Source organism: Ammospiza nelsoni, chromosome 9 (genome assembly GCF_027579445.1).
Source record: "Ammospiza nelsoni isolate bAmmNel1 chromosome 9, bAmmNel1.pri, whole genome shotgun sequence".
Lineage (NCBI taxonomy): Eukaryota > Metazoa > Chordata > Aves > Passeriformes > Passerellidae > Ammospiza > Ammospiza nelsoni.
The window spans coordinates 30989866-31015583 of record NC_080641.1 but is presented as its reverse complement, the minus strand read 5'-3'; the positions used below and the strand labels follow the sequence as shown (position 1 = coordinate 31015583).

At 44.9% G+C, this 25718-nt stretch overlaps 1 protein-coding gene across 3 annotated transcripts in view; it reads left to right on the top strand.

The window, feature by feature from the left end:
• The window catches only part of LRP8 (LDL receptor related protein 8), a 169892-nt gene that overhangs the window by 129337 nt on the left and 14837 nt on the right, over positions 1 to 25718 (top strand). For 2 of the 3 annotated variants that reach the window (XM_059477980.1, XM_059477979.1), the window contains exons 4-7: positions 2318 to 2446; positions 16797 to 17159; positions 23339 to 23461; positions 23786 to 23908. In XM_059477980.1, coding sequence (XP_059333963.1) covers positions 2318 to 2446; positions 16797 to 17159; positions 23339 to 23461; positions 23786 to 23908 — 738 coding nt within the window. The remainder of the gene's footprint in view (positions 1 to 2317; positions 2447 to 16796; positions 17160 to 23338; positions 23462 to 23785; positions 23909 to 25718) is intronic. The other variant, XM_059477982.1, reaches the window with a different exon arrangement.

Genomic DNA, 25718 nt, shown 5'->3' with positions numbered 1-25718 from the left:
GAAAGCCTCTTTAATAGTGTGGACAACAACATGGACCCCACTTGCATCTGCAGCCTCTGGGGGGAGAGGGGGAAAACACCCAACTTGCTGGAAATGCAGGTGTGTTTCCACCAAAGGTTTGCTTTGACTGTTGTGCAAGATCCCCTGTCAGTGCTTACAAGTCATTGGCTTCCATGAAACAATTGCTTGGGTGCAGAAACCACTGGAACACAGAGATTTGATGAACTGTGACCAACAGCACCTTCTATTGTTGCATCCCTGAAAGTTCAAGCTTTGATTTACATATTTTAAATGTCTGTAATTATTCTGTCAGGGAGATGACTAACACAGAGGTTGCTTTCCATAAATAGGAGCCTTCTGCTCATACCTTTCCAAACCTTTCAGCTTCCCAAAACTATTAAGCATCTGCCCACAGCAGCCAAGCAAAAGTAATTCCCATAATTTAAACTGTGACCAGTAAATAACCTTTTTGCTGGTTAATGATCCCACTGTGTGCTGATACCATTTTATGATTATATTTTACCTTCTTCAAAATCAGGTGTGTGGAACATGTTCTTACCTGTCTGGACCCACTTGGTTCTCAGTGGAGATTTACAGTGAGGATGGAAAACCTGGTCCTACTTGGCATCAAAACAAATTCTCCTTCCCATCACCATTGCCAGAGCAAGAAGAACTAGAACAATTTTTGGGGGATGTGGACCAATAACCCAATTAACAAATGTCTCTGTGACATTTTGTTATCCCAGTTTTCCCAGAATGCCAGTGCAATCCAAACCTCAGTGTAGTTGGGCAGGACAAAACCTGCAGCTTAGAGGGAACACAGGACCTGGCCTGAGTTGGCAAATACACTGATCATGGTGAGGTCTTGTTGGAGAGCCTTTCCAATGGTTTTTATTACTAATTTGCTGGAAAAATAATCCCAAAGCCTAAGTAAGGATCCTTTTTTCCTCCCCCCTGTAACCATGCAACATTGATAAATGTTATTTAGGTATGCAGCAAGCAAATTTCAACAGAAATGCTGTCATGCCTCAGGGTTATAAAACTCCATTACATCTGTTATTAACTGTCTGTCTGTGGCAGGACCTAATTTTTCTTGATGTATTGGTTGCCCACAGCTTCTCAAAACTGCTTCTTCTAACACTTGAAGGCGCTAAGGCAGAAATGCAGGGATTAAATGGCTCTGCTCTCCAAGTGGCTGATTGATGCTTTGGGGCTGTAGGATGCCCTTTCACTGCCTCCTTGTGTAGATGCAAAGGGAGGTATAATTTTCATCCTCTCAGCACTTGGGAAGCTGATTGACTTTGTGTAAATACCTTTACCAGGGCAGGGTAATGTGAAGGTTTGAATTTAGAATCTAGGTTCCCACCTGCTCAGTAGACCTGCAGCCATACACAGCATTATTATCATTAATACCAATGGAAGAAATATTTGAATATACGTAATTTTTTGATGAAAGAAATCAATCTGTTTAATAAGCAAATCCTGCCAAACTGGATGATGATTCCAGAATGCTAAACAATTGTTTAAATTGTGGAACATTTTGCATTTCAGCAGCCTTGTCACAATAAATGTAGATCTGTTGCTCTTTACAGTAGTATGAAGGAAAAAAATACAGGAATTTTAGCAATGCAAACTAGTTATGAGAGAATGAGCTTCACAGCTTACTTGGTTCCAGATAAATCTGGCAGATTCTTTTTCATAGTTGTCTTCTTGCCTGTACTGGGGTTTTTGCTTCTGCAGGTCCTCCTGTGTCTCCATGTCTGACATCACAATTGCCTCAATTTATGCAGTTACAGCTCAATTTGTTAAATACCTGCAAATTCCTGCTTGTCCTTGCTGCTTTTTCCTCAGCTTTGCTGACCACAATCTGCCCAGATCATCATGTTTAGAAATTGCCTTGCCAAACCTAGCCATACACCATTGTACTAAAATGAGGGAATTGCTTTTTCTGGCTTGGCTGGAGGGGTTTGTGCAGGGCTGCTGTGCTGTGTGCAGGGCAGTGACTGAGCAGCTCCAGCTCAGTGTGTTGGGCAGGGAGGCAGAGCCTGGTGCTGCCCTGAGCATCCCTGCCCCAAGTTCCCAGCTGGAATCCCTGTTGCTCTGTGGGAACAACTCTCAGTTTGTTTTGGCTGAGAGGGGCAGGAGGGGCCTCGTTCCCAGGGCAGCCTGGTTGAGAAGGCAGCAGGTTCACTTGGGATTTCATTCCAGTATGGCTCAGGATTCAGCCATTCAAAGTAACTTTAACAGCATAAACAATGTTGGAAATGTTTATAAATATGTTTAACTTCTGTTTATTTCTTTGGTTTTTTTCTTCCAGCCAAACAAGTGTGTCCTCCTGAAAAAATTAGCTGTGGAGACTTAAGCAACAAGTGCATCCCGCTGTCCTGGAGGTGTGATGGGCAGAAGGACTGTGAAAGTGGAATTGATGAGGCTGGTTGCACTCCTGGTGAGTTCATACAGATGCAACATCTCCATGTAGGACATAAAAGTCCTGGAGTGACTGTTACAAATGGCATGGAAAGGGATGGCTTTTCCTGCCAGCAAACTCACTCTGCTTTGCAGTGCTGAGTGGTGACTTCTAGAACCAGGGAGGAAAGAAGGATTCTCCAGTTGGAGCTGGCTGGAGAATGCATTAATTCTGTGAAGAATTAAGTATTATTATTAGGGTTAACACCCAGGTGATATGGAAAGGACTTAAATAAGGTTCAAATCTTTCTCTGTGATAGCTCAGCAGGTTCCTGCTGTCCTGTGCAGAGTGGGGACAGACTCAGGCTGGCTTCTGCTGGGGTAGAACAGATAGGGCTGGACATTGATGGCTTGTTGGTTTCACTGGACAGAGAGAGAATGATGTACTCTGTACCCATAACTGTTTTGAATTCAGTCCCTAAATGGCCATTGCCTTTTATTAGGCCTTTCTGTGCTGAATGAAAGAGCCCTTTAACAGTGTTTTCAGTCTGTGAAAACTCCTGCACTGTGTGGTCAAACTATTTCTCAGGCTGCCTTTTTGGTAGACCAAATATATTGGTTCTTTATGCTTCTTGGTGTCAAATATTCCCTTTTGAATGAATGCTTGACTCATTCTTGTGGCTCCCTTTGGTATTCCAGTTGGTTTTCCAACTTTCTTCTTACACAGACCACCAGAATTTAGTGAGTATCAGTCTTCCCAGTCTGTGCAGAAGTAAAATCACCTTTCTGATTTCTAATAGTGTTTTTATTAAATTATTTGTGTGCAAATGATCCCAGGCTTTTAAGAAGCTTTCTAAGTTCTGTGTATTCACCCATCCCTCAATATTTCTAGTGTTGAATATGTTACTTTTATTTCCAGGTTACTGGTGAAAGAGTTGAATGGTTACATTCAAGCACAAATTGAAGTTTCTTCCTTCGAAAACTGAATTTTGGGCTCTAATTCCTGCCCAGTTCATAATCCACATTATGTCTTTCCTTTGAAGCTGTATAAGGAAATGTGTTTTACATTAACAATTTGTCGCTCTGAGTGGAGTGCTGTGGACAAATTTATTTCTTTGCAGTCAGCTTTATCAAACAAAATATTGTCAAAACTTTTACTTTATGAGCAACTTGTTCCACTATTTAGCTCTCTTTGTAGAAGTATTTGTTCTCAATCCTTTTTTTTCTTTGTCCTTTTATTGGTTTCCATGTGAAACTCTTAAGTGTTTTCTCTTTAGCGTGTACAATTTTTTTGCTTTCAATGAAAGGCTTGATTTAGAGACAAATTCAGAAGATAATTCGAACTGCTATTTTCCTGATATGAGTTTGTGAATTTAGAACAATTTTTCACTGGTGGCTGCCTCCCCTGATTTAATGCTGCTGCTCACACCAGTGGGAATGGTCTCACAGAGTCCTTTAGTTATATAAAAATCTACTTGAAATTGCTTTGAACTTTTTTCCAAAGCCTTAGGTAACCCCCAAAATGCATGTAAATATGTTCTGAATGCCACATAATTTCAGCATAATGATGCTATTGATGGATTTGGAAATAGCTGAGTGTTTCTGTTCTGGATGTTTCAGCACCTTTCCTCATAGTTAGCTTCCAGTTTTAGTGCATGTGCAGGTTCTTAAAAACCTTAAAAAAATGTAATCCAAGGACAACTTACCACATTTTGGTGCTTGCTGGGTAACTGGTGAGAAATGAATTAGTTGGCTTTCAACCAATTTTTAATGACTGAGCATTGTCCCCACACTGGAAATCTGTGCTGAGTCTGGCTGTAGGGTGGGCATGAGGACAGGGAAAAGGCATTGACAGGTAAACCTGGAGCATCCTGGGGGGGTGCAGACATCAAAACCTTTCAGTCCTAAGATCCCAACTCAGCATCTTTCAGAGGTCAAAACTCCCTTTTGAGAGGGAAGCAGGAGGCACTGCTGAATGGCTGTGGTGGGAGCACTTTCAGGGAGGTTCCCTGTCAAATGAAGGTCTTTTCCTCGTGGATGAGAACAATTGTGTGAGCTGTTTCACCAGGGAGCTTGTGGAGGATTGATAGCTATCCTCTCCTTATCCAAATCTGATAAACCTCACTAAGCCTATCCACTGATACTCTGTTAACATTCCCATTTCTTCTCTGGTTAGAATCCTCCTTTCTCTGTTTCCTCTTATCTCAGCAGCACACAGTATCCTGACCACTTCAGACTCCTTCTTCTCTTTGTTTTGTTAATTTAATCTCTGCACTGAGGTTTTTATTCTGATTTTATAAGAAGCTTCAGCACTGCCTGTCACCAGCAGGCCCTTGGAGCACAGCACCCTGTCACAGAGGCTGCACTCCTCACAGGGCTGGCCAGCCTGTCTATAAATAACACATCTTGCTGGATGAATGTTTGCAAGGGGATTTATTTGTGCTCAGAATAATTTCTGTGGTGAGAGCCTGCATGTCCAATAAACAAGTGGATGATGACTTGAAGATGCTGTGAGTGAGGGCATCCAGAAGAAAAACCCCCTAAGCTCTTTCTAAATCCATGTTAATAAAGCTACTACTGCAACCTCATGTGACACTTCAAAAAATGTTTTAACTGTATATTCTTGCTTTTTGATAGGAATAACTGGCTCTTGGATTTATAATTCTTCAAGAGGATTTAGTATGGAGTTTATGAACCTTATTTGTGCCTGCATTTCTGCATTGGTAGTTTGTACCAGTTAGAAGATTATGCTGGCATCCAGGAGCAGAGCTTGGTTGTGCTGAGACTGTGAAGAACCTGTCCCTGTGTCAGAATGTTCACAGCCCAGGCTAAGGGAGGATCTCCTGCAGGAGAGGACAGTAAAGATTATGGTGTACAATCATCCAAAACTGTAGGAGCAGTGTAGGTGTGTTATGGTTCTTCCTCCTCCAGCACTTTCCTTCCCAGCTACTGCTCTGAACCTTCTAATTTTTCCCCTCAGAATGGTATCACTGCTTTTTGAGTCCATGGGAAATGTATCCAGTGCAGACACTGAGGGGACAGAGCCCTGTTCAGAGACCCGGGGACAAAAGTAGAGAAGCTGAACAAGGAGACAATGGTGTGATTTTCACCCTGTGGAAGAACTTGTCAAGGAAGCAATGGAAACTGAAATTCTTTCACCTGCAATGGATAAAGCACCAGTGATCGGGGATCCAGATTTGTGTCTGCACAGGCTGTAGTTGCACCAGGGGTTAATTGCAGGTATTAATCCTTGCACATAGGTACTTAAGTGCCTGTCTGCTTAAATAATTGACTCCCAACAGGCTGTAAGAACACTACTGACTTCCAGTGCACAACCAATTTTTGAAAATGCAAATATTCACCTTTTTAAAATAAGACTATATAAAAAGAAAAACCTTATTTTTTCAGTTTTTGGAGCAGAAGTAATTTGAGTCTTCACAATACCAGGTGTGTTGTAGCCACAGGTCAGGGTTAGTAGCCTTGAATTTGCTGGCTTGGAGGTGCTGGCAGCCTCCTTATTTCCCTGGTGAAGGTTTTCTGCTCCCAGTGCACCCAACCTTTGGCACAATGGATTGGAGAAGCTTAGGACTGAGTTTAGGGAGACTGAAAGAGAAATTAAATAGGAGAGGCTGTAATTAAAGCAACACAACTCAGGGTCCATCTGGACTTGGCTAACTACTGCAGAACTTGTTAAATCTCTGCTGAGGGAGACAGTAAGCAGTGTTTTGTCAGCTGCTCAGGAATGCAGAGAGCACTTGAGAGAGGCTTTGGAAGAGAGGAGCTGCCATCCTGTACCAGCTGAAACAGCACTGAACCCCTTTAGAGCACACAGGGCCCTCTGAGAGGGCTCTGGGATTCTCACAGAGAACAAGGCTCTGACCCCATCTCCTCTGGCTGTGGCACTGCTTCTCACCTGAACCACTGCTTGCACTCCATATGGAAATTGTGTCTTGCAGATGAGCAGTTGGAAGAACACCAGTTTCCCCTTTCCCAACAGCCAGATGCAGGGAAATGATGAATTCATTATTATATTGATAGCAGAATAAGCTATTTATCCGTGGTTTATTCTGCTGACTATAGCACAGAGACAGTGATCATGGGGAGCTTTTACAGGCAATGGACATACACTAACCTTGTGCAGGTGGCTGAGGTGAGAGCCAGGAATTCCTGCAGGAGCCTCATGCAGTGACAACCTTGTCACCCAGAGCATCTTCTTTTGGACCCTGATCTTCAGGCTTTTCATTGCTGACCATGTATCTCAGAATTAGTTCTAGATTTTCAGCCTTATGATATGATGATGTGCCAGATTAAAAGTGAACAGACTGGATAAAGGTTTTTTTAATTCACAGCAAGCACAGGTGTGTCAGCTGGAAGACTGTGTCCTTGCCATGGCAGCTCACAGGCTTTCCCATGTAAATAGATCATTTACAGGATCCTCAGGTGGTGAACTTTCCACTTCTCCTGGCACAGCTCCAGGCTCTTGTGTTACTCTCTAAAAAAGCAGCAGCCCCTCCCAAGTGAGGAGTCCTTTTCTTGGAAGGGCCAAGTGCAGAACACTTAGGTCAGCTCTTGCCAGTGCCCTGGTTAACAGCCCTCAGGTCAGCTGAGAACCCTGGCTGAAGGCAGGATTTAAAGCAGGCTAAAGCTCCTCATCCCTCCAGCAGATCCACCTGGTGATGAACCAGCTGAAGGAGGGAAACTGCAAAGCTGATTTAAAGTCACCTTCCCCCACTCTGCTCCTGCACCTGTGCTCACATGAAGTGACCTTTCTATTGACAGTTAAATTGCTTTATCATTGTCCTGTAACTATAAAGAGCATCATGTTGTCCCAGCACTCTTTTGTGCAGTAGAAGGTACCTGTATTTTGCGTGAGCCACACTTCCAGTGCTCCCTGCTGGGATTTGAGCACACTGATCCAGTCCATTCCAGATCTCCACTGATCCTACTGAGACCCTCTAACTTGGTGATAATGTAGCACTGATTTTATCTTTCATTGCAGTTTGATTAATGTGTGCTTTTGTCAAAGTTAGTTCTGTTCACTGCCTGTTAATGAATTAACATTCATTATGTGCTGTCCCTCAGTCAGCTCAGAGGGACATCAAAGCCAAAGGATCAGATTTTGCCATGCATTCTCCCTGAGAAACCCACCAATTTTAAAACCCATAGCATGACAGTAATTCCTGTAAAAGAAATATTTATGCACTATCATTATTCATTATTTTAGTATGTGATGAAAAGAAACATGACTGGTCTGAAATTCCTGACATTTTATAGAGGGTAGCTGTAGCTTCAGTGTACTTGGTGGTGGAAGAATTTACAATTCTTTCCAAGAAGGAAAAAAAGAATTGCTAGATTTAACAAATGCAAGTCCTTCATAAATAAGCTAAGGTGGCACAGCAATGATATCCTCTGGGCTTTACATGATGTTTAATTACTGGACAGCTGGAGGGATTAATGCTTGTGCATTATGCCATGGCTCTCAGAAATTAAACATGTACAGCTGCCACCTTATCACTGCTTAAAGTATTAGAGCTCCTTCAAAAGCAGTAGTAATTTGCAGAAAAATCCTCATTGTTATTTAGGAAAAATCTCAGCCCATAATCATATTTGTCCTGAGTTCCTTCAGAACAAAATGGCAAGGGGGAAAAGGGATTGGGAGTTACTTTTAATTGCATGCTGACAGGAAAAGTGAAGGTAGCTGCATTTTTAATACATTGGATTTTCGTTGTAATTGAACATAATTAAACAGTGTGTGAACTTAGGTTAGAGGTAAGACAGTCATGGTGTAAATCCAGAATTAAACCCCAAAGCCATGGCCCAAGCTGTGCCAGGGCTCTACCTGCAGAGGATGAGGGCACAGTGCTTTGCCTTCCCTGCTGCTGGCTCTTGAGCTGAGCTTTATAAAGGAACCCGTGTGGCACATCTGCAGATGGAGCTTCCAGCACTGAGAGGGGCTTTGGGGGTGGCCCTGTGCTGATCCTCCTCACAGAGAAATTGTCCCTATCAGTGTTCCATGAATAATTTATTCTCTAAAGCAGAGTGGATGGAAACACAATCTGAAAACAAGACAATGCAGCAGTGGAATTTCTGCTTGCTCTGAAGGAGAGAGAGGGATGAGCACACTCACAGCCCCACACAGACACATCCTTCACACCCCAAAGGATCACAGGGGGCTGGGAGAGGGCTGTGAAACAGCTGCTTTTGTACAAAGATTTGTGGGCAATTAAAACTAAAGCTTGATAGTGCTGGACTGCAGATACCTGTGCACACCCACACAAGCTTTGTCCTGCTGCTCTTTCTGCATTTTAGCTGGAGATGTTGGCTCTGATTCTTCTTTCCAATCTCACATCATACTGGCAGAGGAGCAAGAATTGATCTGTAATTATGTTTATCTTTTGGGTAGTCTGTCTTTCAACAGTTAGAGCTTCTAAAGTTGAAATAGTCAAGGAATTACATCTCTTATTGCCAGATACAATTGTATTTCATGTCCCTGAAGTGCTTTCTTCATAAGAATGCAGCTATAATTCTGAGCCTATTCATCCAAAAAACAAGAATCTGTTTGGTTTTATTCAGGGAAATCTTGCCAATGATGATGCTATGATGGCAGATATGTGGGTAGGAGTTGCATCCTGCAGTGGCCACCAGTACATATGTGTTACACTAATTAACAGTTCTGCTTCCTGAGCATATGATCTGAAGGCTAAATCAAAATCAGTAGCCTGAACTCAGCACAGTCCTACACAGGAGAGGACCATGTCATGTTTGATGCAAGAGGGAAAAAAAAAAAAAAGTTGGTTTATGAGTCATATTAACAGATAAAACTAATCTGGAAGTCTAATCTTAGTAGCTGGAATACTCTTTTCGTAGAGGATGATATAAGGGTTGGATTAACTTTGCTTTTACATTGCAAAGAAATTTGTTCATTAGATAAAATGTAATGAGAAAGGTTTAGTTCACAATAAACATTCATGGTTCATTACCCTTTTTTGTTCCAATAACTTTAAAATAATTGCTCATGTTAAGCACCTGAGTCCTCATCTCAGCCCAAATCCAGGAAAGTGCTGATTTCTACTCCCAAATCATAGAAACTGCAAGGCAAATCCTACTGCCATGGAAATCTCATTGCTGTTAATGTGAGCTCAGTCAGCACACGACCCTTACAGGTTTAATTGCAGTGAGTGTCACTCAGCGATTAAATTTCCCATTTGAGTAGAAAATCTAATCCTGTTTTTTGAGAAATGATTGTCATTCTTTGCTGGAATTGTGGGTACATAGGTACATTGCCTGCATCACATAATAGCTGTGCCCCCTAATTATCACATAACTGCAAACAGTCAGGGGCTGGTTGTTTCCTGAGCAGTCTGTCAGTCTCTCCCCCTCCCAAAATCACCACAGGGGTCTTGTGTTTATGGCCTTGGTCATTATAGGATGTGCTTATATTCATAACCCTGAATGGGCTTCACCAAATTCTGCCAATTCCCTTGTTGCATCCTCAGTGCTTCTGTGTTCAGGTACTTCTCCCTTCAGATCAGTCTTGCAAACCATTTTATTTCAAAAGCATCTTTTAATTGTTATTGAACCTACATTCAAGCTGACTTTGGATCACTGTGTGACATGGCTGGGTAAACTGGGGAGCTGAGAAGCAAAGCTCTGAGCCTTGCCTGCTTTGTCTGTGCTCCAGAAGAGTTAATAGTGCATGTTCCAAATGCAGTGGATGTTTAACAGTGAAGCAGACTGCAATAAGCAATATCTGCTCTTACAGACAGTTCCCATCAAACAAAATAAATTAGTGGAAATGGAAATGTTATGGGGCACTGGCCTCACTGCTTGCAATGTGAGCTCTGCTTTGTCCCTCACTGCTCAGGTGAGTTCAAACCTGTGGCTCAGCAACCTCCAGCACTCCCTGCTTAGTTATGGCAGCAACTTATAAATGACTTGACTGATTCTGGGGAAATGGCTCAGCTTTCCCACTGGTTAAACTGGAACTATCCCTGTGCTTGGAATGGGTAAGGGTAAAGAGAAAGTTTACAGTGACATGGCTGTGGAGCCATGGGCTGGGGTTCCTGCCTTTCCCCCATTTCCTAAGAATAAATCCAATTGTGCTGTCATTTGCCAATGTGATTGGAGTGTGCTTTTAGGATTCTGATGAAGTCTCTCCTGAGCTGAACATAAAGAAAACAGTGTGGAAAACAGGCAGGTCGTGTCTCTGTGTCAGCAGAATGGCAGGGAGTGGGAATCTGCCCAGTGGGTGGAAGGTGACATCCATGGATTGGCTCTTCCTGGCAAAGTGTCTGTGATTTAAACTGCACAATAGCAAAATTAAATTTCATGGCTGTGCAGAAAGGCCGTGCACAGAAATCCTGTGCAGAAAATTCATAACCACAGGGAGTCCTGCTGAATCCAAGAGCTCTGTGTGTGCAGTAATGTGGGATTGGTGTGCGCTGTCCCAGGACAAAGCCCTGCTCAGGAATGCCCTGTTCTGCTTGCTGAACCTCCATATATTCCTCAGAAATACAGAATTTTGTGTGATAATATTAGAGCAGATGTTAGTTTAATGGCTGTTATCAGATGTTTCTGAGGGATTTGCCAAATTGGTATAATTTGTAAAATTGCCATTTTAATAAGCAAGTCATGTCTAAGGGAATAGGCGTGAGCTTGTCCTGTACAGACTCCAATTTTCAAAGTCAGGAAAGAAATTCACCAGACACTTCACAGCACATTTGTTTTCCTGTTAAATTTTGGCTAGTACTGAACATCTCCAGTCTGATTCAGCTGATTACATTCCAGTCAGAATATAAAAGAGTAATAATAATGTCTTTATCCTCATGAATCCCCGTGGGGTTTCTTGGATGGTCACAAAAGCAGGACAGTATTAACCTTTGGTATTCTGACCATCCATTTTTGTCTTTCATGCTGCTTTATTTTACCCTTCAACCCTCTACACTGGATTCACTTGTTCTTATTTTGAGGTAATTTTCAGTCATTTAGCCAGAACATCTGATAAATTTCCTAACCCTTTCCTGGTTTGAAGGAAAATTGAGGAGACCGCAGGTAGGAGTTGTAATCTTATTGCACATACATAAAATTAATGACAGAGTGTGTATAACTTTGTATATAAACTGCTTCTCTCTGTAAATTGGGGGTCATAATTAATTCTATTTCCAGATAATTAAACCACTTGGAATGAATATATGTATCTCAGGAAATACATTCTAAATCACCAAATACATTTTTGAACCAACTATTATTTGTCAGCAGGGGCTTTGGCATCTGGTTGCTGGGTTATAATTAACTAATACTATGCAAATAGTGCTGCAGAGAATGGGAAAATGACTGATTTGTGTTTGAGGGCAGCGTGTGACAAAGGCAGCCAGCACATGCAAATATTAATTTGCAGGAGCGCGTGAGATGGCTCCTTAGCTCCATTAGTGCCTTGAACAATATCAGGAATTACAATTCCTGCTGCAGCCTCCATCTAGATGGGCTTTTCGGTATCAATCACCATGGCAACAACCACTGGTGAGAGTGAGGCTGCAATTCCGCTGCATTATTCCCTCCATGGGAGGCCTGTCATTTTTTCAGAGCAATGAGCTTCAAGGTCATCTTCATTTACCTCCATCTCTTTTGCTGTCCTTCCTGGAGGGCAGCTTTCCATGGGAAACTTGTCCTTCCAGGCACGAATCCGTGCTTTAAAGACTGGCATTTGACAGAAGATCTCCATGAAATATTCAGGTATTTGGTAAGCAATTGACTGCAGGCAAAATAAATAATTTAGACAGAATTAAACCTGAAAATAAATACTAGTTAAGCAAAACTAACATGCTGACAGTGCTGGTAACTGGGAGTTCCAACATAATCTACCCTGTCTGCACTCTGTGACCTCCTTATCCATGGCCCAGCTCAGAGATTGGTTCCTGTGGGCTGGGGGAGCTGGGCTTGCACTTGGGACACAAAACCTGGGCAGACGGAGCTCAGGAATTCCACCCTCAGCCCTGCAGAACTCAAGTCCTAAATCTCAGAGTTGGGAGAGTTTCTCAAGCCCCGCAGCCTCCCCTGCCAGTGTTGAAGCAGCCATGAATCAGCAGCAGATCTCTCCCCCTGATGCAAATGTTGGTGTGCACAAATCATCCTTTGCCTGCTTTAGGAGATCCATTATCAGATTTAAACAAACATACATTTTCAGACACATTTTTAAAGTTGCTTTGGGGACAGTGTCAGAAAAATACAGTGTAATAATTCATCTTATCTTGTCTTCAGCATCAGTGGATAATTGCTGCTATCCACTTTGCCACAGATTTTACCAAATAATTATCATTATTTAAGCCATTCATGTAATTTCAAGGGGAAATGGCTCTTTTGAAGGAGAGATGAATTAAATACCTGAGTCTTACTGAAAAGCTATAAAATCTTTAATTAGAGATTAGCAATGACAGCAGTTACAGTCCATTGTACATAATCCCCAGCTCCTGGTAATGGTGGACATACCATTTATTTCATTTTTTCAATTTTATCTAGATTTGAGGATCCATGCTTGGTAGAGTTGTCCATTATAGAAATGATATGTACAAATATATATATATTTGAAATGACAAATTTTTATTGAGCACTCTGTATTTTTAGAGAATTCTACATCTTGAGAGCATTCTGCTTTTTTCTAAAAGCACTTAAAAAGCATGTGGCAGAATTATCTGAATTTTTTGGTGCCATGCCTGAGCTAAGAGTGTCCCTGCTGCACCAGACTCTCACTAAAGCCTCTGGCTGAATCCTGGCTCTGGGCAATAGAGAACCAGCCAGCACTGAAACACTAACTCCACAACTGCAATCTCTCTGATCTTCTGTTATTTTATTATTTTTAACTTCCTCTATCCCAAGGCTGCTTCTGCTCTGCTCTCCTCAAGAGAAGTGACAAGAGTGCAGCTGCAGGCTGTGAGGCAAAGTCTGTGACAGTTGTGCTCTACAGACTGGCACACAGCACAGGGCAAAAATTATTGCACAATACCTCTGGTATATTTTGTCTATAGGCAAAATCACCTCTACATAATCATTTGTGTGTGATATTTTACTTCCTGAAACTGTGAAGAACCTTTTAACATTACAGTGCTCTACAGTAAACTGCTGTTATAGTTATGCTTTGAAGACTGATGGTTAAACACATCTTTACAAACATTTCCAAGATTTCTACTGGGATCACTCATGTTTGAAGTAGGTTTTGCACCTTGGATACAACATTTATTAATTTCTTCTGTGCTAAAGAAAGCAAATTATTATTTGATTCCTTGGTCTTAAGTGAATCAGCCTACAACAGGATAGGCAGCAAATTTGGAGAATGCAAACAAATTGCTCAAGTCAAAAAATACCCCAGTGATCATTTAATTACTGCTGGCACATTTTCTACTGAAATGCTCTGGAGGCAATGAAATGCTGTAGTGATGGGACTGACAGACTGATGGAAGGGGATGTGAAGTGAGCTGTCCCTGGGGCTGTGCTGCCCCGTGCCCATCTCTGCAGGTGCTGGCTAAGAGAATTGTGGGGGTGTTTGTGGGGCTCTGGGTGCCAGCAGAGCCACAGGACCTGGCACAGCTCAGCTGCAGCCCCAGCCTGACCCTGCCAGGCCCTGAGGATCTCAGCTGGCACCCAGGGAGGGTGAGGGAGGGGTCAGGGGTCTGGGGACACTCCCTGCCCTGCCATGGCAGCAGCAGGGCTGGATGGAGCTCTCTGCTGGGGCAGCTGTGACCCACAAGGAACTGCTTGATCCCAAAGGGGAGTTACCAACCCAACAGCCAACCTGCTCTGCTTGCTCGTGGGGAGAGAGCTGGTAGTCTCTGGTGCTGGCATACACTGAACTTAATTTTTAAAAAGAAATAAAATAATCATGACCATGCAATTTTCTAGCTAGCAATTCTTAGGCTTCACTGAGGAAGTCCTCATGAGAGGTTACAAAAGCTGCTTCCTGGCTGTGATTATCAGTAATTTTATATCTGTGCTGGGATTTCTGGGTGCAAAGGAGGAGCTTTTGTGCAAACTTCCATTGTCTGTATCCCACTCCTGTGTTTATCAGTTGCTGATTTGCCAATGCAGCAGATTTCTGAAGGGAAACGTACAAACAGGAGGAGGGGTGGAGGTGGGACCAGGAAAACAACGAGGGGAAAAAGAGGGGCTCATTACAGTTGGTGGAAAAGACATTTATGCACATTTGGAATGTGAAAATCATTACAGTCTTGCCCAAACATTAAGGATCAAAGAACTATGCAAGATTTTGCTCTCTGATCTGTTTCTGAGATTCATCAAAATGATGCCAGAAAAGCAATTTCTTCTTCTCAGCCTTTATCTGTTACAGAAGCTGTACATAGCCATAGAAATATTCCTGTTTTCCCACTACCATTTTAAAATGGATTGGCAAGATGCTGTTACCTTGAATTTCCACTTTATGGAGGAGTGTTCCATGTGCAGTTCTGTGTAAGGGCTCCTCTGAAGACTGTGTGAAGTTATTTAGTTGTGTACTTATCAGCAGGGCTAATAGATGACTTCTAGTCATCGGGTAAGGATAGAGAAATCTGCTGAATGGAGATAAAGAGCAGAATTTGGGTGATATTTAGAGCATTTTAATGGGCTCAAGTTTGCCATGAAAAAGAGGAAGGTTTTTAGATGCTTCTCCACCAGACTGTGCTTGTATTTCAGGTCCTTATGAGAAGGATTCACCTCCTAGTATTAGTTCCTTCTGTTTGGAGAGGAGAAACTGTGGCTGTTCCAAGGGACAGGTGCCTGTTGAGGGCATCTCAGTATCTAAAATCCTCTCCCAAGTGCAGAAGGAGCTGAGCAGCTCCTTTGGTGCTCTCTCTGTGGCATTCCATGATTGGTGTCAAGTGGGGCAGCTGAGATTCTCTTTAACATTTCTCCCTGCTGGAGAGAGCCTGGGTCCTGGCAAGTGCATGGCAGCATTGCAGCAAGGAAGGCAATCCTCTTTCTCTTCTAATTAGGTGGATTGCTGTGCTCTAACATCTGGAAAACCTGGGGCTAAATGGCACAGAGCACAGGGCAGGAGGGGAGAGGTGTGTATATATATAATATGTGTGTGTATATTCACATTCTGATGTAAAATGAGACACTGCTTAGGTTATCAGGCAGAGCCCAGCGAGTTTGCCAGACAGAATGCAATTGGGCATCTGTGCAAGTGGACATTTCTTAAATGCTGGATAAATACAGCTTTATTCCCAGGTATAAATCAGACATAATATTGCAGTAGAATCCCAGTGGGTTCCTGTCACTGGCTGAAATCTGGGATATGACAGGTCTTTTAGAGGGATTCTGCTGCTTTCCAGGTACAATTGCCATTGCAGAGATTGGTACTATCTAAACTGTGTGGTGTTGTGTAGGGGCTCTGCAGATATGGCAGTAAGTACTTCTGCTTCTGAAGACAAGAAAAATTCCCAAGTACAGTATTTTAAAAAAATTATTGCAATTTATATGCATTTATATTTATTGTAATTTATCAAAGCCATACTTCCCCATAGAGGGCTGAAACTGCAGAAGAATTCTTTTGCAAGTAACTACCTCAAAGTACTTCTGGAGAATTTCTTCCATGGTTTTGGTTCCCCTAAGCCTTGACAGAATAAAGTGACTTGGAACTGCACTTTGTTGGAGTACCTGAAAGTTTAATTTGAGCAGGCATCTCTGGTTCAGCTGTCCATTAGGCTTGCAGAGGAGAGTGCTCCACTCAGCTTCTATCTGACAAGAGCCTCATTTGTATGTTAATGTTGAGTTGTGATTTCCAGGGAAGGCATTCAGCGTGTTGTAAAGGGCCTTACTGGCAGATTGCAGCTAAATTGATGCTCGACTCACTAAATATTTACCCTACACATCCCACTTAATATGTCCAAAACCAGGCATACTGTGAAATCCTGAAACCTGATTCTGTGCTTATGAAAGTCAGGAAGCTGGTAATGTCAGCACGGAGCCAGGCAGAGCCCTGGTGCTGCCAGCACAGCCCCAGCCTCTCCCTGCAACCTTCCCATTCCCAGTCCCATTCCCATTCCCAATCCCATTCCCATTCTGTGCTGCTGCTCCTGCCTGGGGCTCACCTGGCTCTGGCTCCCCTGGCTGTTCCTCAGTGCCAGGACAGCGCTGCTCTGTCTCTCCCACCTGCAGTTCCCACAGCCCTGCTGCCCCTCCTTCTGCAGAGCTGCTGGGGTCCCTAGAAAACACGTCCTGACACAGCTGAGGAGCGCTGCGGCCCCACCAGCTCCTTGCCATGTGGTAACCACTGGGAGAAATGTTTGGGGTAGGACAGCCCTGGCAATGCCTTTGAGACACCCTGAACGTGCTAAAGCTGGGCCAGTGCTGAGGGCAGGGTTGGAGACGTCCCAGCTCACCTGTTTGTTTTTATTCCCAAGCCTGTTCTCCCAACGAGTTCCAGTGCAGTAACAAGTCGTGCATCTCCATCATCTTCGTGTGCGACGGCGACAACGACTGCGGGGACGGCAGCGACGAAAGGAAGTGCTCCCCCCTGACCTGCAACCCCAACGAGTTCCAGTGCAACAACAGCGTGTGCATCCCGGAGCTGTGGGTGTGTGACAACCAGCCCGACTGCGAGGACCAGTCCGACGAGTCCATGGAGAAGTGCGGCTACGACGCCAAGGCCCTGAACACGTGCGCGGCACACGAGTTCCAGTGCGGCAACGGAGAGTGCATCCACCTCAACTGGAAGTGTGACGGCGACGAGGACTGCAAGGACAAGTCTGACGAGCAGGACTGCCGTGAGTGTCTGCGGGGCAGGGCTCTCTGGGCTGGGGCAGGGGCCAGGAGGCTGCCTGGGCTCTGTTTGAAGGCAAGGCTTCGATGTCTGAGCAGCAGCAGTGCCACACAAGGAGCCCTTGCATCCTACATGGCTGGGTGCCCAGCCCAGCAGGGTCAGGTGTATTCCACACTCCTTTTGTGCTTTTTCCTTGAGAATCCAGAGAGGAGGTGTAAGAGCTGTTGGATGGTACCGTGCCTCAGAAGGGTTCTGTTTCACTAGAAAGACAAGGAGTGAAAAGTGGAAAAAATGTTCAAAGCCCTCAGGCTGCATGGTGGGGTCAGAGCCTGGAGGTTAGAAGCTGCTATGCTAAAGGGAATATATGATCAGCAGAAAAAATAATTCATTTTCTGCCTCTGAAGTTGGAGTATACTGAACAAGGCAGTCAAGAGAAGTACCTCTGAAGAATCCAGTTTGAAATGCTTTTTGAGCTTAGCTTGATAAAGGCAGAGAGCTAATAAATAATGGATTTCTTTTCAGCTGGCTTTATGCATGTAACAAGCTGGTGTTGGTATGTGTGGTATTTTGAATGTTTCATCCATTTTTAGCCACTAAACTGTTCAAGCTGGTCACTTACCTGAGGAGGGAGAGAGAAGAAAACAAGAGCAAAATGTTTTGCTAGAATATTCATATGACAAGTTTGAAATTAAATATTTACATAGCTGTTTATATTTAGCAGCTCTGACATTGGGCCACCTCTGGGGAGGAAGGCAGCAACCAGCTGCAAACCCAGGGATTTTTGCAAGGTGTCTAAGAAAATGTATCACTTCTGCCAGCACCATCTTTTCATACCCATGACAACACCAAGGCCAGGGTGATGAGCAGCAGTGTGGGAGAGCCCTTCAAGGAGCTGGGGATCAGATTTCCCTCCAGGCAGAGGAGCAGGTGTAAATCCAGTGGCTTCTTTAACAAGAGAAAGATGTGGTGAATCCCAGACACCACTGTTTGCACTGCAGGAGAGCAGAGTCATGAGCCACAGGTTACCTTGGAGCTGCTGTGCCTTTAAAATTGCCAAGGACTGTTTTAAGAGAGGCAAGAGCTGAATAGGAGAAGCCAAAAATGTTTTGTTAGGAAGAAAGCAGTACCTGTTGGGTACAAGGCTGTCAGCTCCACCCAGGGAGGGGTGGATTAAGGTAGGCTGTCTTTTCCTTCATCCCCAAGGTGCTGAAGTTGCTGACAGAGCTCTTGGGCAGCAGGTACCCAGGCAGTACTGCCGGGCTCTGAAGGACCATGGGGACTGTGGAGTCAGGAGACAGAGTTGGTTCCTGGCTCTGTTTCAGGAAGGCCAGCAGAAGCACAGCTGCTGGAGATGGGCACTGCTGCCTGGCTGGTTTGGTGCCTTTCCATCCTGAGCCCTCCCACAGGCAGTCCTGTACCTGTGTCCCCTCCAAATCAGGAGACAGTGGCAAGGGCTGTGCTACAAACAAGGGTGCAGAACTGGTGTCTGGTACAGGGGACTCCAGCAGAACTGATCTCTGTCCCATGGGGTGCATTCCCTGCAGTGACAGCAACCTGAGAGGATGGCTGAGATGGGACAGCTCAGGAGAGGGCAAGGTGAGCTCCCCTCTGTTGCCAAGTGCAGAAAGAAAGGAGCAGCTCACTGATGGGGCTTTCTGATGAAATGCCTCTTAAATTTCAATCCCTCTTCAACATGAAATGTTTTAAGTCTTTTACAGGCCCCGTTTATTTTGACACTCTGCTGGGTGAGAGGAGTGGGACTGTGCCCATGTACCTTCCTGAGTAGAGGGCCCACTGCTCCCCAGCTTCTTTCCTTGGTGTGACAGGCACCAGGCATGTCCAGCCTTGTCAGACTGCTGAGCAGTGAGAGCACAGCTCCAACCAGCAGCACCTGCAGAGGCAGCTCCCAGCACACAGCTGGACACTGCTGCAGCACAGCACGGTGCTGACAACCAGTGGAGAGAGGGGGAAATGTGGCAGAAGTGACTTGGGAGAATTCTGAGCAGTGGAGATTTAGCACAATGAGGGTCTCTTTCTAGGAAGTCTCAGTCCCACACAATGTGCAGTTTGTCTAGCTGGGAGAAACAAGGATGTGAGCTGATTCTGCTGCCTTCAGTCCTGTGGACTGGGAGACAGAGGGATTCCAAGCCCCATTGTTTTAGCTACCTCTGCACACAGTGCCTGGTTCTGGTGGCAGCCCAGTGCCACAGCAGTGTGTGAGCCCACACCCTGCATGCGTGGGGTTCTCTCAGGCAGCAACCAAGAGAGGCCTTGCAGCACTGAGTGCACATCTGTGCAGCTGATGTGTTGGCTGGGTCAGAGCCAAAATTCGTGTTGCTTCCCCCTCCTAAATGCAGCTGTTGCTGGGGTGCACCTACTTGCAGGAAGGGACATTTGGGAGCTCTTGAAACTCAGCCTCACTGCTCATCTGTTGGACTGGAGAGTTTAGGGACCTTTCTGATTATTTTCCTCTGCAGAAATTCTCTGTTTGAGATCAGAATCATGGGACATGCAGAGAGTTACAGGTGTGTGACACAGCTCTGTCCCCTTAGCAACAGGGATGGCACATGGGCCCCTTGGCTGGGCTTCATTAAAACTGCAGATCCCACCACTACATCTTCCATCTTCTCTTGCAAATGGGGATCATATGGGGTTTGTGCAGTATAAACAGAGGGATGGGAACTAATGCTTTAAAAAAAAGTCATGAGGCCATCAACCATCATTTGTTATAAACATTTTGGATTGGTAAATGAGTAGAGTAGAAATGAAGGGTGACAATTGGTGAACAGGTTTTGGCAGCGAGACAGCAAATAAATGGGAAGGAATGAGTCATTTCAGGAAAGCTGTGTGAGAACATTGGGTGGCTGGGGTTTTTTTCCATAGCATATATATTCAAATATGTATATATGTATATTTATAAAATGAACATTAGGTTAGATTTATTAGTCTCCAAATCTGGAATGGTTATATTTTTAAATGTCCTTTGCAACTTGCATTAAGGCATCCAGGAGGGAGAATAAATAATGCTTACAACTGACAGCAAGAAAAGAGACCCCTTGAGACCTGACCTCACACTTTCCTGCCTCTGTCTCCCCATCTATAACATGGCATTGATGAATTTTGCAAATGTTGGGATTTTCTTTTTTGGGAAGGAAGGAAAAAAAACCAGAAACCAGAAGAAACTGAGGCTCAGGTTTGGAGTCTGGAATAGACCTGCTGAATTTGAATGATGCAGCTTTGTGCCTAGGATTTGTAAATGGGAAGTGTGTCTCTTTGAGGAGGCCTGTTAATTTAGCAGGGCTTTGGTAATTAGTTTTGTATTTGATTTGCTGAGGAGATGGCTGTAAAACTACTGAGATTTCACTGATTTAAACCTTCCAAATTAGGCACAGCAATTTTCTGAATATCTTGTGCAAATAAACAGCCCAGCTTTCCCTCTTCTTGAGTTACTTTTTCTCTTTTCCTTGGGAATGGCCTTAATGGGAACCTGCTGTCAGCTCTGCCAGTGGGGCTGAGATGAGTTAGTGCCTCCACTTCAGGATAATTTGGAATTCTCCTGAAAAATGCAGCAAAAATTAGCAATGCCATACATGCATTTTAGTGGCTTTGTAATCAGTAAGAGCTGTTACTGTATCTGCCTTTTTAGATGCCTGTTAAGAGGCCCAGGGGCTGCTCCTTAAAGGTCTGAACTTCCACAGCTCTGGTGGAGTGAGAACTGAGCCAGGAAACCCAGCCTGGTCTCCAAACTTCTGTCTCTTCTGGAAGCAAAGTTTGGGCAGTGGAGTACAGCCCCACATCTGTGTTTTGCAGTCTCTGTAGCAACTGAGCTAAGAATTGTGCTGTCATTTTTCACTCAGTCTTGTGGTGCTTTTGCAACATTGTCTTTGCAATTCCTACAAAATTCTCCTTAATTTTAATTCATTTTAGAAATAGAAACCTTTTTGTTCTAAGCATTTAGCTATAACTGCTTTTTAGAAGAGCTTTGAAGATTACAATTGAAGACAATTATAGGTTTTATAGCAGCTGTCTTCCAAATCTGTAGCTGTTGTCACACAGATTTACTTGATGAACTGGAGACCTTTTTTTGCTCCAGAAAAGACAAAATCCCATTGGCTTTAATTACGTTACACTTTTGTGAGGGGCATTTTGTGTATATATACACTAATATTTTTAGTCAGAAATGGAGGACCACCCTATCCTACCTCCACACATAGAAGTTGCTAGAGAAAAGGTGAAGCAAACTGGTTTACAAGTTAGGGTGAAGACAAGAAATAATTGTGGCAAAGGAATTTGCAGTGAGACAACTGAAAAGCCCTGCAGGGGCCAAGGTTCAGCTTGGCAGCAGTCAGGGTTTGCTGTGGAGCAGGGAGGCTGCTTTCCCCATGCTCAGGGTTTCCCCAGGCAGGTGGCTGCACATGCCAGCAACAGTTTAGGCAGAAGTGACTCTGCCTCCCTGCAGGAGTTCTTGGTGCCACTTCCAGACCTGTGCCCTGTGCCTCTCCCAGACCACAGCTTTGTTTCTTTCCCTCCTTCAGTTTCTGCACTTGGTAGAGCAGCAGATCCCACGTGCTTAGTTTGGAGCTGCTGTCCCAGATGTCCCACTGAGGTTTCCCATTCCTGTGCCTGGGTTTATTAGCTGAAACATGGCAGCACAGCTGGTCCTATAAGTGTGCTTATTTTGCTGTGGATTTTTTTCTCACTTTGCAGCTTTTTATGAATACAGTGCATATGGCTTTCCTCTCCAAGGAGCAGTGCTATTTCCAAACTTTCCTCATGTGAATATTGTGTATTTCTAATGACAGGCTTTCTCCCTTCCCCCTCCAGCCCTGCAGTTGTGGCTTTTCCTGTCTCTGGTGCCTGTTGCTGGCTGAAGATGGACTAGAACTAGTCCAGTGAAGCAGTCATGAACCTGGATCCTGCATCCTGCGGGATGTAATCACCAATAATGTGGAGTCTTTGTGCAACTGATACTTTATGATATTGATGCTGGCTCACTTCATGTCTGCAGCTCTTCCTGGGTTATCTGAAATTACTCATTTTTTATTAGAAGCAGTTTGTCAAATTGTCCAGGGCAGTCTGCAGACATCTCTCACCTCCCATGTAGTACCAGCAGTGCTGGCCTCCCCTCAGAGCTCAGAAGCAGTGATTTTCTGTCAGCCCACACCAGGACACAATCATGTGATGGAAAGCCTGGAATCAGGAACTCTCCAGGGTGTGCTGCCTTAATAGGATTTTAAGAACACATCTGATGGGCCCCTCAGAAGGAAGCTGCAAAACGTGTCCAGGAATGAGGAGCCTGTTTTGCCAGGCTGCCTGATCCCTGTGTCAGCACAGGGCTGGTCCCAGCGAGGGGGATCTCTCATTCATGGTCATTTAGGAAGGGATATATGACTGCTTTTAGCATGGTCTGTGCAGGAGTCTGGTTTATATTTTCCCCCAGCTTTGCAGTTTATCAGATCTGGTTTGAGTCTGTTATAATCTGACCTGGACAAATGAATTTCAGGCATGGAAACTGGCTGGTATTGTGGAGGTGTTTAGGGCTGGAAAGCCCAAGAAACATCCAGTGCAGTGGAGCTCTTCTGCCTTCCAGTGGGCTGATGGCTCATGGGCATTTGGTAACCTGATGATTGTGTCTCATTGCTGCCTTCGTCCCTGCTGTGACCACACTGCTTTGGTAGAGTCACTGCAGGTCTCTTGCCCAGGCCTTAGCCCAAACATGTTTTGAAATGTATCTGAAATGTAATTGTTCTGAGGAAGGAGAGCTGAGGAGTAGTTGCCTTTGCCTTCCCAGTGTCACTGTACACTCCCAGCTGGGAAGCAGCCTGGCCTCACACAGACTGCAGCCCCAGAGCTGCCCCACTGCTGGGAGTTTTGCTGCTTGCTTTGTTCTGTGTCACCTGAGAAACTTCACTGCCAGCACTGGGTCTGTTTTGCCTGGGTGTCCTCACATGGGCTTCGATGCTGATTTCCCAAAGATGTAGAAGTGGTCTAGGACAGCAGAGGGGCACAGGAGAACAGTGGCTGAGGCAGCTGCTGCCTCTGTTGCTTTGGTGGGAACAGCCGATACTCTGACATTTGCTGATGGAGGATGCAACCCCAGCAGTGTCAGAGGGACATGGCTGATGGGTACCACACAAGTGACTGAGTTCTGTGTGCCTGATGCTTGAATGGGTTGTCTTAAAGCTCTGGTGACCTGCCGGCCAGATGAATTTCAGTGTGGTGACGGGACCTGCATCCATGGAGCAAAGCAGTGTGACAAGGTGCACGACTGTCCTGACAACAGCGACGAGGCCGGCTGTGTCCAAGGTGGGTACAGGTGCTCCTCGTGCTCCATGGGGTAAATCTGCCAGGGCTGGTGGCCTCTGGGCTGCTCCTCTGGGCCATGCCAAGCTGCTTCCTGTACAGTTTGAAGCCATTTTTGCAGTGGGATTGCTTGGGAGAGATGATTGTGCTGACCAGGCAGACTGCATGACTTGAAAAGTTCTTTGCATGATGCTTTAGGCTCAATGTTCATTTGCTTAATCCCATCCCATTTCTGCTAATGATGCCCTCCTGAGCTTTATGTCAGCCTGTTTGTTGTCACGAGCCTCATCTAACTTAGATGCTTTCCTCTCTTGCCCAACATGACAGAGTCAGCATGTGAAAGTCCCAGCAAGTTTCAGTGTAAGAGTGGAGAGTGCATTGACGGAGGCAAAGTGTGCGATTCACATAGAGACTGCAGGGACTGGTCTGACGAGCCTCTGAAAGAATGTGGTACAGTACTTGCCTTCTACGTGTTGCTCCTGTTGTAACTGCTTCCCCTCTTCTCCATCTGCTGCTCACAGCTTTGAGTGTAACCACATGTAGCTGCTAATGCTATTTCTCACTCTGCTCCTCTTTCCTTGCCTTTATTCTCTCATCACCCTTCATATGAATATAATTAGTAGCTTAGTCTGATCATCTGTAACTTTGAACTGTGCCCTTCTCCACTCAATTTTTATTCTTGGAGGGATGTATGAACTGAGCACGGGACTAGGAATGAGGAATTCCCCCTCTCCCCAAATACTGGTGTCCTCCACAACACACACCAGTTTATTTAGCCTCATTGCCTAAATTATCTTTGAATTCTAAGATGATGATAACACCATAAAAATATAGCGTTGGGAACATGCTTTGAAGGTGAAAACATGTAGAGTGGCAGCAACCCCTGAGAAAGGACTTCAGCCTTTTCTGGGTTGCACATGTTGCTGCTTTTCCCTCAGCAAAGACAGCAGGCTGCTCTCTGCAGCTCCTGCCAGCTCTGGGCTGTGGGAATGCCAGGGCAGTCGGGGCTGTTGGAGCCAGGGAACAGAGCTGAGGGCACAGAGCTGTGCCCTTCTCCATAGGACAGCCCTCTCTTGCCCTTCCCACCAGACATTGTGGGCACCAGCCCCAGTCTGCAGCATCACTCAAACACGTTTGTTGTTTTTCCCAGTGCAGAGATGTCTCCAACAGGCATCTCCTTCCATGCCATCATGGAGCTCAGGGGCTGCCCCTTACATAACTCCTGTTCAGAACTGTCAGTCTCTCCCTGTTTTAGACAAGGAAGACTGTGTGCTTGCCTAGTGAAGGTGCTCCTACCTCATGCTTCCAGTGTGCCCTTGCTTTCTTCCACTAATCCTCATCTCCCTGTTTCTCTGAGTGGGTGTTGCAGTGTCTGTCTGTGGAGGTCTCCCAGCAAAGCTGGCAGCCCAGTTTGTCAGAGGAGACTGGGCAGTGGCACAGCTGGGCTGGTGCTCAACCCATGGTCATGGTGCCATGATTGTGCCGCCCTGGGCTGGCAGTGAGGTGTTGTCTGAGCTGGGAAGCAGAGAAGAGCCCCCAGGGGAAGGTGTTTCTCTAAGGGCACAGTGCTGTGGGTTGCTGGGACACTAATGCCCACACAGGTGATCCCCACAGGAGGCAGAGGTGCAGGACACACTCCCCAGCTCAGTGTGTGTCTGGCCATGCTAAACTCTGCAGTGCCCTCTGAGAGTCCCCCAGAAAAGCACTGCAGAAGGCATGACAACACTTGGCTATTTTAGCCAGGCAACTTGCTCCATTAATTATGTGTTGATATCTCTGTATGTCCCTGCTAGGAAGGTGAAAGCATCCCAGAGCTGAGTTGGATTCCTTCTGGCATGGTATTTTCCCTGTCTTACTGACTTAATTGGGTTGTGGTTGTTTCCATTTTCTTCCAAGAGCAGTGGTTTATTGGTTCTGCTGTGCTGCTCACCTGCAGTGTGCAAGGAAGCAAGAAATAAAAGATAAATGAAAAATTTGCCTTTAAATTGCATTATAGACTGAAGCAAATCAGTTTTCCTTGTTCTGGTGAGTCCACTATCCCTGAAATCCCACAGCTCCTGCTCAGCAGTCTTCCTTAAGGAGAGAACTTTCTCTTCACCTTTTGTAGGTCAATTATAAGAAGAAGAAATGTTGTCTCTGACAGAAAACCAGCTTTTCCCAACCTCTCATTCAGTTCTACTTTTAATAATCCATTTATTCTGTTTTTCATTTCAGCACTTGAGAGCAGGATCAGACAGGTGGCCTTGGATTAGAAAAGGCC